Source organism: Columba livia, chromosome 13 (assembly GCF_036013475.1).
Source record: "Columba livia isolate bColLiv1 breed racing homer chromosome 13, bColLiv1.pat.W.v2, whole genome shotgun sequence".
Taxonomy (NCBI): Eukaryota; Metazoa; Chordata; class Aves; order Columbiformes; family Columbidae; genus Columba; species Columba livia.
This window is the reverse complement of record NC_088614.1, coordinates 10,583,364-10,600,795: the sequence shown is the minus strand read 5'-3', so window position 1 is coordinate 10,600,795 and position 17,432 is coordinate 10,583,364. Positions and strand designations below refer to the sequence as shown.

At 47.2% G+C, this 17,432-nt stretch overlaps 1 protein-coding gene across 3 annotated transcripts; it reads right to left on the bottom strand.

The window, feature by feature from the left end:
- Window positions 1-5,549: 5,549 nt before the first annotated feature.
- Window positions 5,550-15,750, bottom strand: B3GNT9 (UDP-GlcNAc:betaGal beta-1,3-N-acetylglucosaminyltransferase 9). Of its 3 annotated transcripts, none has more exons than XM_065028916.1 (4): window positions 15,348-15,704; window positions 13,143-13,803; window positions 9,655-9,823; window positions 5,550-8,974 (listed from the first exon to the last, which is right to left on the bottom strand). In XM_065028916.1, the coding sequence occupies exon 4, from the start codon at window positions 8,908-8,910 to the stop codon at window positions 7,666-7,668; it is 1,245 nt and encodes a 414-aa protein (XP_064884988.1). In that variant the 5' UTR covers window positions 8,911-8,974; window positions 9,655-9,823; window positions 13,143-13,803; window positions 15,348-15,704; the 3' UTR covers window positions 5,550-7,665. The 3 variants fall into 3 exon arrangements, with proteins under 3 accessions (XP_064884988.1, XP_005504825.1, XP_005504826.1); XM_005504768.3 differs by having other exon boundaries at window positions 13,602-13,803; XM_005504769.3 differs by lacking the exon at window positions 13,143-13,803 and having other exon boundaries at window positions 15,348-15,750.
- Between the last annotated feature and the right edge of the window lie 1,682 nt (window positions 15,751-17,432).

The window sequence follows — 17,432 nt, the reverse complement described above, 5'->3', positions numbered from 1 at the left end:
TCCTGGATGTTTTTGCTTTTTTTCCTTACCAATCAGTCCCTTTATTTTACTGTCTTTCAGACGTTACATTTAATGTATATGACTAGTGTTCCTCCTTCAGAGCCAATACAGTCTGTTCTCCAAAGAAGCAGTATAAAAACTAACATAATTGCAGTCTGTTTCCTAGTAGACACGTGAAAGTATATTATAAATTGTTACCCTGAAGTGGAGAAGGAAAGTCTTTAAATACAATAAATAACACCGCGGCTTCTGTATTGTGTTCAAAAACGTGATTGTTACACTCACGGCAGCCCTTGGGTATCATTAAAATCAATCAAGAGTGTGAATATCCTGCAACAGGATGGAAGAAATTCTGCAGCAAAGGGAGCAAACGTGAATTCTGCTGCTTTCTCGTGCCCCAAGGTACTTCAGTAGAGCAGCACTGAAACTCCTGGTGCCATTCGCGTCCCTCCTGCGCTGCGGGGTCACGTAGGGCAGAGCACTTTGCTCTCCCTCTTCCACCATCCCTCAGTAATATAAAATAACCTCGCTGAGCGTGCTCTTGGAGAATTCTACCATCTCTGTTACTGAGATGGTGTGTGTGCTTATTCTTGTTACTAAAACATGACAGCAATCCTGCTGATAATTGATTTTAGTTAATCCTTTTCTAGTAAAGGCTCCAGATTAGCTGCAGGAAGAGGTAAATTCTTGATGGGATGGTTTGAGTCGTGGATATGCCAATGCTACCACTATCCTGCTTCAAGCATATTCGGTTGAAATTTCTCAGAAGCGTGAGGTCAGGAGGCTGCTGCAGCGTGGCCTTGGGACAGGCTGTCAGTGTTTAACGGTGACTCCATCTTCACGGGTAATGCTCTGAGGCAAAGCCTAGTGTAGATACATACTTCTCTAGGTCAGTCCCTTCGTCTTGAAAAGTTCCTCTGTAGCAGACAAAAATTAAAAGCAGCTTTGCGTCTTGTCCGCTGCTGATGGGCTGAGCGTGGAGCATTCGTTTGACTTTGGGGAGAGGCAGAGCTGACAAAGGACACGGGAGGTGATGTGGAGCAGCTCTTGGGGGTTTCATCACCGTTCCTTTGTGATGGGAGCTGCTCAGAGCTCACTCCTGAGATGGTTTGATTTGTTTGCTGCCGTTTGGACTAAGCCAAGCTGTTCCTGTGTGGATGCTTTAGGGAAGCTGCTGTGGAGCCTTAAGGACTTGCTGGTGTGAAAAGGTTCAGACCGTGTGTGTGGGAACTGGTGGCAGTTTTGAATCTCCAGATTGACGGGAGGGAGGAACAGGGAATCGAGGAGCGATGGGGGAGAAGGTGAGGATGGTGTGGGGGGAAGTGTGGGGCTGTTTGCTTGAACCCAAAGCTGTTCCTGACAGGGGTGGGCGCTCAGGGTGCCAGCTCGAGCTCTGCTGGGCCAGCTGGGCAGGGTGCATCCCCTTTCCCATCCCCTCCCTAAGGAACCCGGGGATTGGGGCCATGTCGGATCCCATCCCAGCAAGTGCCCTTGTTAGGTCTGTGTGTGGTTTGATGCATGCATGTGTGTGATGTGTGTGTTGATCCATCATCTTGGTTTCATATGAAAAAGCTGTTTGATACAATGTTAAGTAAAATTACATTTTTAATAAAATACATTGTGCACATGATCCAATTTTGATATGTGCCTTTTGCGCAGAAATTGAAGAGTCTGTGTGTGTCTCTGCTCAACTTGAATGTTGCAGTATTTTCCACAGTATTTCATTTGCTTACATTTAATAAAACTGATTATTGTGCCCTTTGTGGAGGTGAAACTGACATTTCTTCCCACACTTTTCAGACCTGCAAGCAGTCCCTGGGCTCCTGCGAATATTAAAATACAGCCAGTACTATATAGATCAGTGCTGCTGTGTAATACTAGAACCCTCTGTTCCCCCAAATGCAGTTCCTGTCAAGAAAACCTAATCTTGTGTTGCCGGGAACTGTCACACTTCTAATTCTAAACAGGTTTGGTTTTGTGAGGCTTTTTTCTGAAATAGTAATCGGGTGGTGTGTGAGAACTGATTCACGCGCTCATGATCGTTTGTCGTGTTCCAGAACTCCCGTCAAACGTGTTTAAAACAGAATCTTTCCTACGGCTCAGCGCTGCAGCAAGACGGTGATTCATTGTTATCGGGGGCTGGCTGGGTGCTTTCCCAAGGGAAACCGGGGGCGTTGGTGCCCACTTCACGTGGACTTTGTGCACGACGCTTGTCACCGTCACTCAGCAACACTGCTGAGCTGCAGGTGTGTCAGGCCTTGTGTGGGATGGCTCCAAGTGGATATGACAGTAAATCTGCATGTGTGAAGCCGGGTGGCTCTTACGTTGAAAGAAATGTATCTGAGCTCTAGCTAAATGCTTCAGAGCATTTGGACAAGGACCAAGGTGTCTGGTATGGCAGAATTTCATATGTGCTTCTTGTGGTTTATAGGGCTTTGAGTTCAGAATAATTTTTGGTGTTGTGATGCAAAAAATGTTCCGTCTCTGCAGATACAATTGTTCCATCTGCCCCATAAACACCTTTTCTTTTTTAAAGTTATACCTCCTTTATCTTGGCTTCCCCAACACAAAGCAGTGTCTTCTCTGGCTGACCCCGTCAGACATAACCTGACACAGCACAAGGAGCCAAGTCTGAATACATCACTGTGTGTGTCTGGGCAGTTAAAACACAATTTAGTTGCAGTTGGTTCTTGTCATGTACGGTATGGCCCCGGATGTTTCAGAGATAAGGCTGAAGCAAAATAAGGGGAAATTGAAAACAGAGCTTACTGAAGATCTGAGTCTTAAGCGTTACAAAAGGATCGGGAGTTAATGAAGGAGGGCGCTTTGTTCTAAGCCAGGGTATAACCAGTTCCCCGAGCGAAAACTGCACCTACAAAGGGATTTGGTTTTGCAGGGAGTTTTTTGTGTTACTTGGAGGGTTCAGGCTGAACTTACATACAGCTAAAATTCACATAGGTAGAGAATATGGTAACTAATAAGGTCACTGTTTAAATGTTTTATATGCCAAACCTTATATCCGAGGCTTTTGTTTCGTTTGTGGAGATGTGCATTTTTCCAGCGGGCAAAGTCATTCCTTTGCATGATCTGGGAACACAGACCCATCAGAACAGTGGGAAGGTAAGCTGGAATTTGCAGGGTAGGTCACTTCTGTGGTGTAAGATCAGGTTTATAACAGTAACTTTTGTTCTGGACTAGACTGTACTGCTTTAACATAACCTTTTCTCTTTCATACCCTAATTAATTTTGTCATTTTAAAGTACTGCATATTGCAATTTTGGAAGCTGATTTTAAGTGCCTTGATGTTTCACACCTCCGCTACATATTCCAATTAGTTCACCGGTTTCGTTCCAGTATTAATATCCTTCAGAGAGACGCTTATTTTAAATACCACTGACTAAAAAAAGCCCTGCATGATCATGCAGTGTGCAGTCTAATCAACTAAGTAATCAAAACAGCCTGAATCACTGTGTTCCCTTTTCACCTCCCCTGGTCTCTCATAGAAAACTCGAACCCCTGACACCCCAAGTTTGCCTGTTCCTTGCTGGGGAGCTCTGTTGCATCTGTAAATATGGAGGCTACTAAGATGGTTTCACCCTTCTGCTCCTACAGCTGCAGTGAGCGTTTGTCTTAATGCCATGGTTTTATCCCTGACCCAGCTCTGTCACCCCCTTGGGGACAAGGCAGTCACTGCGGAACTGTGTTATTTCGTGGGTTTTTTCGCTGGGCTTGTCAAGGGATGGGCTGGGAAAGGGAGGGAGAGAGAGAGAAGATCCGTGAGCCGGGTTTGGATGGATGGGAGGGAGCGTTGCTGGTCAGGACTGGTGGGGGAGCTGTTGGCTGCTCTTGGAGGGACGCAGATGCACTTCAGGATTTAGTTTTCCTCTCATTTCTCAGCGTGGTTTTCTTACTGACCATAAGCCTAGAAAATAATGAAAAGTTGGATTTAAAAGTGATACTGGTTTTGGTGAATGTCAGCGGAGTTCATAGCATCGCTAGGGATGTGGGGGGTCATTTCCAGGGTGCTGAGACCTGCAGCTGCAGCTGGGAGGCACAACTCAGGGGCTCAGCAGTTCTTCACATTGTGCTTGGGGGAGACTTTTTCTTTCCCCTGATCTGATGATCTTTCAGCACTGCCCAGCAGTGTTCTCAGGGCTAATGTTTAGTGAGGATTCTCTGAGCCGTTTGATTATATTCCACTGTTGGATTTTGCAGCCGGGGTTTGCTTCTGAGAACCTGCTGTAGAAAGATGAGTAATTAAACTGCAGACAGGAAGCACAGTATTTTAACATTCAGTTGCTTTAGAGCTGCCTTTGGCTTTCTTTTTTACGATGGCTAAGTCAGCAGTGGCCTGACCGAGTGGTGCATCTTGGCATTCGCTACCAGTTTATGTGTTGAGAGATGCATTCAGAGGTGCTAAATGTGAGGTTCAAGCCAGCTCTGCTTGTTATAATGACCAAATCTGGCTATTTATGTGCAGTAGGAACAAAATTTGACTGTGTGTGGATCCCTGGGCTTCAATAAAACCTACTGTACTGTATTGGCTTCAGACGTTTATGTCTGTCTCGAGGAAGTCTGCTTGCTTTCCTTGCTACTGGTGGAACCCGCTTAAGATGTTTTTATGTTTTCTCATGGGTTAGTTATGAAAAATGCCAAGCAAGGCTTTGTAGCATAACCCCGACTGGTGCATTGAATTAGCCGGTTCATAAAAGCTGCTCAGAATGTCATTCTGAAATGAATCGTTTGGGTTTTCTCAGATGCACCAGAAAGGTGGGTAGAGGGTCCTTCCTGCCAGCTCCTGTACACAACTAGGGTTTTAGGATTTCCTGAAGAGACCCCATCATTAAGGAAACAATCTTCAGCTTGAAGTCAAAGATTTTTGCCTGCGGTAGCGAATTGATTGAACTTCAGGGTGTGCAGCCCTGCCCTCCAGCATTCTGCTCACATTTGGGGTCTGGGAACTTCCAGCTCCACCGCAGAACCAAGAAAAACTGCTAAAACCGGGTCAAACGGGCCATGCATCAGGCTGGAGAAACAAGAGCACATGTATCTTTCATTAATAGGTGCTAGATTTAGTATTCATTGAATAAAAGAAATGAGCTATTCTATGGCCTAAGACAACAGAGCAAACAGTTTGCTTTAGTTCTATTTCTGCCAGCTCAGTGTATGTGCTGGCACAGGTGGATGTTGAAAAACTTCGATCTGGGACAAAATGCACTTATTAATGCTGTATTGTGGGTAGATTGCAGATCTGGAGACATTTATAGAGGGAGGAGCCAACCTCTGTGCATCCCCAAGTTAAAAAGAAGATCTTGACAAGGACTGCTGAACCTGACTAGCTGCTCTGTAGGAAATCGTAAGGTAAGCCGTCTTTATTCTTCTGTCATTGACGTTAAATTAAGTCCAGCATAGGGAAAGATTTCCCAAGTTATCCAAAACACTGGATAATGTATTTTTTCATGTTGCTGCCTTCATGAAACATACCTGTGGTGTCAGTTTTACAACATGTTTGCAGATGCACTGGACAGACTCACGCTGAAAACTAGAGGCACGTCTGCATGCTGTCTTTTAATTGTGGTATAAATAATTTCCCAAACTGTAAACTAATCACAGGTAATACATTTCTGTACAAGCTCATAAATACGTAGGTACCACACGTTAGTAAACAGGGGCATGACGGGCTTTCTTCCACCAGCAAGGCTCTGGCTCATTTCCACACCCCACAGAGCTCCTGGTAAAGCTCGCATGAGCATTTTGTATTTCAGGATTGCATCCTGGAAATATCCCAGATCAACACATGGTCTTTTGATTTCTGTATAGTTGACCTTTCCTTGGAAACACATTACTGTGAGGCTTAAATGCTTATGATGAAGATAACTTGTATGACTTGCTAATAGTCTACCAACGCACATTACCAGCTTGCCTTCCTTCATGTTGTGTGTAGTTAATCTGAGCACTGAGCCTGGATTATTGCTGGGTGGGAGGAAGGCTGGACCCAGATACAAAATGCAGCTGCGCTGCAGGCTCTGTTCAAAGGAAAGCAGCTTCCTGCACATTTACTGTTGTTTCCTTTGAAGTTGTGTGTATGTGCCTTCCCGAAGAGTGGTGGTGTTGGGGGTTCTGCGATGGACAGGAGTTTTGTTGAGGGGTAAAAAATTGCAAAAGGATTAATAAACACAGTACCAGAGGTGAATTCAGGCTCTTTGCCCCATGAATTTCATAGCTTTTTGACCTCGATTTAGAGGAATTTACTTGTCCAAGGAAAGGATGTTCTTTTAAGGCAATCTGCTGCTGGAAAAAAATCCCAAAATGTTCCAAAGTATTGATTGTTCTTTGAAAAACTAAGCCATCCAATGTTCTTGTCCGATGCTTAAATTACTTACAAAGTTACAGACGGACCGAAACTTGGAAAACTCAACCGAAAGACTGCTGTGTGTTTTTGCTTTCTTGCAATAAATTTGGAAAGGTTTTTGTTCCGAAGCTCTTCTGTCTGAAGATCACTTTCTCCCTTTACGTGACGCCTGCGGCAGTATGGAAGTTCTTGGCTGCTCTTTGCAGTTGCCTGTGTGCCAGGCGAGAGCACCGGGGTCTGTAGAAACCAGCCTGGTCCGTTGACAAGTTCTCCTTTGGTTTGAAGAAGCTCCCAAATGTGACACAAGCAGCAGGTCCGTGTGGTTTTACCTGCACAACCAAAGGCCAAAGGGTCTCTCCAGATGCAAACCTTCTGAAGATCTGGACTGGGTGGTCAGAGAGATCAGATACTGTTGGATGACTTTGAGTTTTCACTGAGCGTCAGTTGGCATAGACAGCCTGAGCTCATGGAAGTGCCAAAAACTGCTCCCCTGAGTCTGTCAATGAAGCAGATATTTGAACTGAGGAGTTGCTACTAATAATGAAACATCAATACTAGGAGGGATCAACTCAAAGTTCTTCTTGTCCTTTCTTTAAAGGCACTTTGGAAGTCCACCCCTTCCCAGTTATCTACCTGCTTGTCCTTTGCCCAACCGGCCACACCAGCCTCAGCCTCCAGTTTGTTTTCTTCTAGTCCACCCTATCTGCAACACAGAATCATAAAACCATTTTGTTTGGAAGAGACGCTCAAGATCATCGAGGATCATATACGACCCTATTTCGATAGCTATATTTTGTTCTTCTCTTCTTATGAAGCCTTCAGAAAGCCAACCAGGCAGCAGGGATTTGATATGAGCATACGCTAAGGTGACTTGATTTCCTTTACTCTGGTTACGGTGTAGTTTGGTCGTTTCTCAATGAGTCCAAGTCAAGGTAACAAGTTGACAATGATCCCTGTGCTCTTTTTTCGTTTCTCAGATTTCTAACAATGCTGAAAAATCTCCAAAGACTGCAGTTTGCAATGTGCTTTTTGCACATTGGCCCACTAAGCACTACTACAACACTAATAAATAATAATAAATTAAAGATACAGGATGATTATTTGGACTCAGTAATGGAGCAGGACCTACATGATACATGTGTGCAAACGTGGAATTTTGGCAAATTCCAGCAATCGTTTTTCGTCTTCTCTTGAAAATGTAAATAAGCTGTGCTAAAATATTCTGCTTCTACAGTCAGTTTAATTGGTTGTGACAGTTCCGGGTTCCCTTTCTCAGCTGTTTTGCTCTGTGGTTCTGCTGCAGTCTGCCTGCATTATCTGAGGGGTGATGCCTGTGTTGTCTGAGCTTTCCTCTTCCATTGGAAAGGCTTCTTCACTTGCTTCTTCTGAGTACAGGAAAGATGGGGGCTGTGGAGCAGGTTCCACATTAGCCAGATCTCAGCAACTTTCAGACTGTGAACCACCATGAGATCTTTGTAAAAACAGGGGTCAAATGTCTGTAGGTGTGGGGCAGCGGATGGCCTGACAATGCCAAAGGTCTTGAATCCTTCATGCAAAATGGGTTTGAGGTTGATTCTCTGTAAGCACATGCCCAAAAAGACGTCGTCAATGGGGAAGAGTTCTACCTCTCTGCAAGCCCTGGAGAGCTTCCTCATGGTGCGGCTGGACAGCAAAAACCCTCCTCCCCCTGCGTAAGCTGGGTAGATGCTGAGCCCGTACATGGTCTCTGGGATGTAGTATTTGCTCTTTCGGACACGGATAGGGCGGGCGTTGTAGATGATGTCCCCAACAAAGAGGTCCTCAGCGGGGTCATGTCTCTCAAGGAAGTCAACGATGTTCTCGACATTGACAAAAACATCAGCGTCACCTTTAAAAATAAATTTCACATTGTGGCAGAATTCAGCAGCCCAGTTCAGGAAGTGGATCTCCTTCAGGGTCAGGTTGAAGAAAGTGTCCATGAAGTCCCAGAGTAAAATATCCCGGTATACCTGGCTCTCCTGATGGATCAGGGTCTCCCATGTTGCCAGCGCTGTCCTATTCTTTGGTGTTCCAAGGAGGAACACTCGCTGGATCTGCTCCCCGTTCACCAAACCCTCCCTGCCCCAAGTTTTCCGGACAATCTCACGTCTGTCAAAGTCTTCAACTACTGATTTGATCGCAATGAGCAGAAAGGGACCTCCAGGTGTTTTCCTGCATTTCTTGGGCTGGTTAATGAGGAGATTGAAGTTCCTGTTGTCCTTGTTTAGGAGGTAGCGCTTGAAGTTGAAGGCAGAATCAGTCAGTGGGGGTGGAGCTGTAGTTTGGACCCTGTTGTTGGCCACTTCTGTTCGTCTAACAATAGGAGTGACTCGCGGTCTGGGTACCGTTGCCTCTGCTGGCATCAGTCTCCAAGGTGCTCTGGGGTCAGGGGATATTTTTGGTGTTATTGAAGGCTTCTTCTGTGTTGGCTCCTTGTTTCCTACTGGGACTAGATGTTCCAGCTGGGAGTAGAGTAGAGAGCAGAGCGCTACCAACAGGATGAGGGTACAGATCGCATCCCCCTTGAGACGAACTCTCATTGTCTCCGCGGTGCTTCTGGGACTGTTAAAAGCTGTGTTGGAGCTGCCTGGCACCAATGTCCATCTGTAAATAAACGTACAGTGTGTCAGCAATGTGGACTTGGCATCTTTGAGGCATGCAGGCAAGACTAACTCAAACGCCGTTTAAAAAAAGAGCAGCAAAGTGCATTTTAACTCGTACAAACACTTGCCCAAAGGCACAGGAGTTGCAAACCTAACCCTGACCCACATGCTTTGGCTCTGTATCTTGGTTAGTTAAGTCACCAACCCGTCACCCATCCTGAAAACTGCTCCCTAAGCACGAGGTGAAATCAGCCCTTCCTCCCCATCCTTTTCTGCCCAATGCGTTTTGCCATTTCAGAGATTTCGCTACAAAGGTGAAAAATTATGAACAATACCATTCTTCCATAAGTCATTACTTTGTGGGTTTTTTCCTTTTTTTCCACTCCCCTCAACTTTGTAACTGTTTCTTGCTGCTTTTACCCTATTTGGGTGGAAACGGGGAGGCACAGAGCTGGCTGTTCAGTGGCCGCGTGTCCCTGGCGTTTCCTTGCACACAGAGCCAGCTCTTGTAAAACAGCTGTGATTTGTCCTCCAAAGGGAATACATTAGGCGTGCTCTTGAATGCACAAAGGGCCTTTTTGCTGCCAGTAACCTTTATAAAATATTAAACCATTATAAAGAACTTCAATTAATAAGGTTGGAAGGGGGACAGGTGTTTTGCGTCCCCCAAATCACTCTTACCAGTAAGCACAAGGTGGGCAAATAAATCCCAGTATGCAGAAGCAAGGCAGAGCCTGGTGTTACGAATGTTTTATTCATTCGTGAGAGATGAAAGTGCCTCTTGAAATACAAGATTTGATTCCTTGCGCTTTTCCCAAAGATCTTGTGTCTCATTCGATCAGTTCTTCAACTGCAAACAATAAAAAACAATAATAATGAAAGAGCAGTAAGTCACCTCCAGGGATGGTGACTCCCCCACTGCCCTGGGCAGCCTGTTCCAATGCCAACAACCCTTTATCTGAAGAAATTTTTCCTAATATCCAATCTAAACTTCTACTGTCACAACTTGAGGCCACATTTCTCACTGTTTTCTGGCCTCTAACAGAGATTGCTAGGGTTTTCTCAGCTTTTTGGCCTTTTTACCATACCTTTCACTCCTCTCCTAGGCGAGGCAGATGTTTTAACCGGCGTAGCTTTGATATTTGATAACAGGATTGTAGAATTTTCTCTGATCTCTCATAAATTGTTGTTAACAAGCTTAAAATAATCAGAAGCTGTTTTCTGTTTATGTTCTTTCTGCCACATGACTTGGCTCATAACTATTTTCAGCCTCGCGAAATAGTCTCGTCTAATGCATATAGGATGTTAGTTTGCATTTTATATCTGTCACGTGCAAATTGCCTTTGGCAAGTCCTGATTGCGGTTCTCTCCAGCAACTCGCTGTGTTTCAGTTTTGCTCCAAATCATCCTTTATCTGCCAGGATGTGGTTCCCAGCAGGCTTTCCCTCATGTTGCCTTCAATAATTTTGAAGGCAAACTCTAGGGATATGAAAGGATGGTCCCACTTCACCCAGAACATGCTACCGAACTGGATCTGCTAAGGAGAGAGAGTCTGTCTACCTTGTGCCCATCTGGAGTGAGAATTTTTCTCAGAGCTATTGAGATACCTAAAATAGGGACCCTCTAGCAAAAAGCTCATCAGAACTAAAATGGAGGCATTTTTCCTCCTCCTATTGCGATGGGATAAGCTTTATGTGCATGTGGTCCCTGGAGGAAGCAGATGTGGAGTCCCTGGTGGGATGGATCCTGATGGTGTCGCGTTTTTGTGCCTCTCCACTCAAGCTCTTTGTAAAGCCTCATCTTCCCCCACTGTATAGCTTTATTTTTTTCCTTTTCTATGCAACAGTTTGATCTTATTTCAGCTGCCAGGCTCCAGCAGGTAATTAGGGAGCTGGATGAAAGTCCTGGCTCTTTCCTATGTTTAATTTTATCAGCGAGAGTTTGGAATAAAATGTATGTGTCATGAAACTTGTTATTTCCATGACTTACAAATTAATCCTGCCAGCATCTTGGAATCTGGCAATAAATGCCCTTGGAAAAGCCAAGAAAAACCCTGAATTGTTACAAGCCTGGGCTGATAGCCTGAATTTTCTTCTGTGTTTTCATTTATTGAAAGAAACGAATCTGAAATAGCAGTTTCCATGCTGAAATAAAACAGCTCAGAGCTGAATACAGACATCTCATTTTCAAAAGAAGTTGCCAGCCCTTGATGTGATTACATGATCAAATTACATAGGTTTTCCAGCCTTTTGAAGGATTACCCTGGATTATTACACAGGTGTGAGCTCTATCCATGGATGTCAGTGTGGGAAAAGCTGTCCTGTTCTTGATTTCAGAGGGATTGATGATTCTGGCAGACACTCCACTATGTCCTAAAGCCAGAAAGATTATTCATCCACCTCAACACCAGAAAGGAAAAAAAAATTACAGGGCTATTAAAGCAAGCAGAAAATATTTGCTGCCAAACAAAAGAGATGTGATCACAGCAGAGCGTTCCTCGACACAGCATCTCTGCATCTCCACATCCAAGGCAGATGCATCTCTGCTTCATACACCGCTGTGAGGGATCTCCATCCAACATCCATCTCCACCTGGGGAAGAGAAGGTTCCAGGGAGACCTTACTGCAGCTTTTTGGTACTTAAAAGGGGCTGATAAGAAAGACGGGGATAGACTTTTTAGCAGAGACTGTTGAGAGGGGACAAGGGGTGATAGTTTTAAACTAAAGGAGGGGAGATTCAGGCTGGACATGAAGCAGAAATTTTTTACACTGTCCCAGGTTACCCAGAGAGGTGGCGGACGCCCCATCCCTGGAGACATCCCAGGCCAGGCTGGACGGGGCTCTGAGCAACCTGAGCTGGTGAAGATGTCCCTGCTCATGGCAGGGGTGGCACTGGGTGAGCTTTGAAGGCCCCTTCCAACCCAGACTATTCTATGATAATTCTGTGATAGTGAAACGGAGCTGGGGTTATAAAACTGCTGCATCATTGGATGCCTTGGGGAACACGGGCCGAGCTGCCAGGGCTGCCTCCTGTGTCCTCCAAGCTTGGAAAAACGGGCAGTTGTCCCTCGTGTTTGCTGCCCAGGGATGGCTCTGGTTTGGAGTCCAGTTGGAGCGGGCCTGAATGGGGCAGTGCAGTTTGCCCAGCGGTGGGACACGGCAGGTCTTGGGGACAGTTTGGAGTGTCGCGTGTTGAGCTGTGAGCACCAGCAATCTTAGAGGGCTGAGAGGTCCCATAACCACGAGGTGGCAACGTGGGGAGCCTGTATGCAGCGGGAAGGTGCTGGAAGGACCAAGGGGGCCACAGCCTGCTTGGCTTGAGAGGCTCCAAAATGCTCAGAAGCTGGAAGTGGCCGGAGATGGACACAGCACCCTGGGGAGTATCCAGGCAGGGAACGTGACCTGCGCTGTTGCATGCTCAGGCAGAGCGCCCAGTCCTCCGTCTGGTGTTCATTTATTTGAGAGGAGGATTCTGAAATATGGCCAAGGAGCTCTGCAATAAAAGCAGTTAAGTGATTTTTTTTTCTTCAAAATTGCTAGTACTTTGTTCCCAGTTGAATGACGTGAAGCCTTGAGCTCATCCTGGAAACTTCTTCTTTTGCATCAGCCATCACATCTCCATCAATCGGCACTTCTGCTCACATGGGCCCAGGTGGGAAAAAGCCTCTGGATCCTGTCCCAGCAATCAGTCAAGGAGCTGTGGTGATTCTGGCCTGTTGCTTTGGGCCATGAAAAGTGGTTATTCGACTCACCCAGCCTCGAGAGCAGCAGCTTTGGTAGCGAGGCAAGCTGAAAATGTGGTACACTGAATAAGAGGGTACGAAACACAGCAACGAGCTCTGCTGGACACTCATCCCAGCACAGCTCCTGGCACCAGCCGTCCCCACCAAGCATGACTGTGGCTTGTCCACAGATCAGCTTGCTGCCCCACTTCATGTGAGCTGGTGCTTCAAGGGGTTTTGGTGCCGGACAATTCCCCACTCTGCATTCCCGTGTGTTTATGAAGGGGGCTTGTTTTGAGCTATAGGGTTACAAAGCCACTCTGAACAATTCGATCTTCTTGACTAGAAGACAGGACATGCTGAAATACAAGAGATGCCCTCTGGCCAGTTGGTTAGTGCAAAGCCCTAGGAAAATGAAGTAACCAAATGAGTCGCTAAGCTGCCTTACCAGAAAAAAATAGCCCATCTCATTTAGCTGCTTAGAAGTTTTGATCTCTGTAAACAGAGAATAAGCTGTAGGATTTAATTAGCTGAATGTCTTAAGAGACCACTCCCAGGAGTTGGGATCATGAACCAGAGCCGAAGGAATGCAGTGCAGGGAGCAGAGGCCATCGGTGCTCAGCTGCACACCGTGGCTCTGCTTGGATGCTGGCGGCCAGTGCCACCGTCACAGCAGTGCTCTGTCCCCGTGCGCAGTGTCACCGACACAGCGTCACCACTGCCGTTACTTGCGTTGCAGCACCTGGAGGCAAAATCTCGGTTGTTTGAAACACTGCACAAGCAGGTAACAAAAACGCAGCCCCCGCTCCAAAGACCGTTTCCAGCTTTCCTGTCGGAGCTGATTTTCAGGCCAGCGCAAACGAGTGGATGAGAGCCATGCTGTTACAGGACAGGGCGCCTTACTTACTGCTTGCCCCAGTCCTAAAATATGTGGCTTCATCAGCTTCCCAGCTGGCTAGTCCCGTTTTATTACAGTCTCTCCTGTCGGCGCTGTCAGCCTCACCATCGCGATGCCAGTCACACGTTAGACAACAGCTCACAAACAGCTGCTGCGGTTGTCTCCGTGTAGCTTTCACCCCCGCCGGTGAAGTTTTCATGAAGTATTTGAACTGAAATGCAGAGAAACCACAGAGCTGCTAAGCGGAGGCTAGAGATGGATGCTAAGAAGTCTGCTCTCACTTACAGAGGTCCCAAAAAAGAAACTTGCACCATCCCCGGTGGAGAATCGCGTGGTACTGTGGCAAAAGGCAGCAAGGGAGCCCCGGTGACCCTGGGCAGAGCTGGCTGCCCGCACAACCATCCCCGCGGCCCCCAGGAAACACGGGCTGCTGGCAGCGCTCCTGCCGTCACCCTGCTGAGCCGGGTAAGTCGTTCAGGGACACGTGGCGCCATTTGGGGGCTGCAGCTCTGCTGCGTGCAAGCAGCGTGGGATGTTCCCCGGCCCTTTCGGGGCAGGACGAGCCATCGGGGCAGCACCCATGCAGGGTGGTGCTGCTGCCGGGCGCAGCGTGGCCAGCCCCAGCAAACGGGCAAAGAAGGCACAGCAAACGGGCAAAGAAGCTCCAGCAAACAGGGGAAGAAGCTCCAGCTCCTCCCAAGCACAGCACCACGTTTCCAACAAGAGCGTTCAGCTGCTGGCAACGTTAGGAAACGGTAACACGCAATCATCTTCCACAGCCTTTGCAGCCGTGAGAGGTACTTTCTGAAATCCAGACGCAGGCTTGCATGTAGGTGGTCTGATTTTCAGAATTATGGAGAGCTCGGCAGCTCAACTTGCACCCCCAGTGCTTCAGGGAGACAGGGCCCTCCTGGAGCGGCCAAGTGCAGGCAAAGAACTTGCACGCTCTCTTGCAAACATTAATTTCCCTGGTCCCGGGAGGAGCATAAAGCCTTGCAGGCTTGTGAAGGGGTAAGAAACGGCCACACTGACACAACCGCCCTCCTTTCCCAGCCCTCCCCAGGCTGCAGCACTTGGGTTTCTTCAGCTCCCAGACTCTCTTCTGATCTGATAAAGAATTTGCCTGATATGCCCCAAAACCCAGCAACTACAGTGCATTAGCATGGACTTATTATTTCAAGATGATAGCCAAGGCGTAAGTTTATCAGAATCTGCCCAAAAGCTGTTAAAAAACTTGATCACTAACAGCTCATTTCACTGGGACTGAGCTTTTTTTCTTTCTCTCGTTGCAACACTAGAGAATTTGAAAATTCCCATGTTTTGCTGAAAGCATAGAAAAGCATAACACAGGGGGAAGATCCATGTTCCTTTACTGCTGAAGAATGGCTTGTAAATGTAATGTGCCACCACTGAAGCATGTTCGCAGTCGAGAAGGAACCCTGTCTTGTAGCACTGAAGACATTATTTAAAGAAGCCCCAAACTTTCTTCTGTAAAAACAACGTCAAGCACACATAGAAGGTTCTTTGGAAAATAAGCATAAAGCAGATGTAGCGGGCCCAGAGGCTGCACGTTCAGAGCCTGAAGCTGACCCTGCTGCATGTTAACAATCACAGTTCAGGTTGCTGCGTGTAATGACATGGCAAGAGCAATAAGGCAAAAAGAAAAGCCGCGGGCTCGAGGCAAAACAAGAAGGACAGACTCCAAATCACACCGTCCACAGCAGAACTGATCAAACATACATAATAGATACTTACATCCCATTCGATAGCGCTGATCCTGCGTCCCCTCGGTAATGTCCCGGCAGCGGGCTGCCAAGTAGGCACATCTGGATATCGTTAGTGTCAGACATTCCTCAGCCTTTGAGTGAAACCGAGGAAACCCTGGCTGAGCCGAGCAGCGCCCGTTCCCCCGCACTCTGAGCCCTTTTCATGCTGAACCCCGACAGAGCTTCCCCCAGCTCGGGTGCCTGAAGCTGGGGTGCGTGTGCCAAGGGGGGCTGGGACGAGACGCTGGGTTCCCTCCTCGCACAGCCCAGCTCGCCAGAGCGTGGGGGAAGGAGCGGCCGCAGATGGAAGGAGCTGGGTCTGTGTCCAAGGGCCGGACACGTGACCGCGGGCTGGGAGCGCAGTCGGGATCAGCACCGCCAGCCCCGCTCCTGCTGCGCCCACAGGGACCAGGTGTCGAGGGACGGAACATGGAGACGGGCTGGGGGCTTCCATCTGTTCTGCTGTTGTACCAGTTAAAAATAACAACCACAACAAAGGCTTTTTTTTCTTTTTTACTGTAACATTTTCAATAGGAAACATACTAATTCGTCTTTTTTTTCCGCACAATTTCATTATTTTATTTTAATTTTTTTAATCACCTTGTGATTATTTATCTCTGCAAAGGCTCCATATTGAGGTACTGGAGAGAGTGCAGAGGAAGGTGATGAAGCTGGTGAGGGGTCTGGAGCACAAGTGTGATGGGAGCGGCTGAGGGACCTGGGGGATTCAGCTGGAGAACAGGAGCTGAGGGGAGACCTTCTGATCTCTGAACTGCCTGAAAGGAGCTTGGAGCCAGGGGGTTGGTCTCTTCTCCTAAGTAGCAAGTGATGAGAGGAAACAGCCTCAAGTTGTGCCAGAGGAGGTTTAGATTGGATATTAGGAAAAAATTCTTCCCGAAAAGGGTTGTCAGGCATTGGAACAGGCTGCTCAGGGCAGTGGTGGAGTCACCATCCATGGAGGGGTTTAAAAGACGTTCGGATGAGGTTCTTATGGACATGGTTTAGTGCTAGAGTTAGGTTATGGTTGGACTCCATGATCCTGAGGGTCTTTTCCAACTGAAACAATTCTATGACTCTATATTAGGGAAATGGAGGCTGGGTTCAGCTCAGAAGGAAAATCCACTTGGGTATCAGTTTATTTTTTTCTAGTAGGGAAACGATGGGAGGAGGTGAGAGATGATCATCAGTGATCTCGTTGACCCTCATCAGTAGGTCAGCCCTGTTGACCCTGGGTTGGTGTGTTGGCACATGGCTTTAAGTGAGCTGTGCATCAAATGTCCTTCCACCCGCCGCATGGCAGAGCCCTGCTCCCCTTCACTGTGTTCCTGCAGGCACCAAGCCATGCGGTTGAGAATACAGCTTTGTGGTCAATAAAGAAGGCCTGATCTTGTGATTTTTCAAGTGCTGTCTGAGATTTAAGTGATTCACGGTGAAACACTGCTCTGAGTTTGTGGCAAAAGGAATTTCCCCGAGTTCAGCTGTCAGGTCAGCCAGTGGCTTCCTGTGCAAAGCTGCTGGAGATTTAATGTCCAAGCTCCTTGGCTCCCCCCCTGCGGGGCAGGCAGCTCTGGGAGAAAGCTCAGGAACAGCGAGGCACTCGGCATTCCAGCAATGCTGTGGCCTCAGAGGAGTCCCCGATATACAGCAGCATAGAAAGAAACACAGGGAGCTATGCCAGGTGCCAGGTTTGGGACACACCTCCCCTTTTGGGCCGCTTTTGCTAAAAAAGACTCATCAAGGCAGTAACTGGAAATGGAACAAATGTGGTGGCTTAGCTTGGTTTCGACTTGAAATCAGAGCCGTTACCTCGCAGCGGGGGGCACCAGCCTTGGCACATCAATAGGAACGTCTGGCTTTGGGCAGGACCCTGTTGTGCATTCAGACACGTTGGCTGGATGCTCCTCTGGGAGCTGGTGATGGCCAACATGGCCAGAACATCAGCGAATCCCTTTCTTACATGAAAGTCTCTGAGGCATTTTTCATCAAAAGTATATATTTATTTATAAAAAAGAATGGAGGAAAAAATAGACCAAAGTGCTTTTTTTTCTATAAAACACAGTTCCTTGGAGGTTGA

Coding starts and splice junctions, on each gene's coding strand:
- B3GNT9 (XM_005504769.3), bottom strand. CDS start 8,910: ATGAGAGTTCGTCTCAAGGGGGATGCGATCTGTACCCTCATCCTGTTG.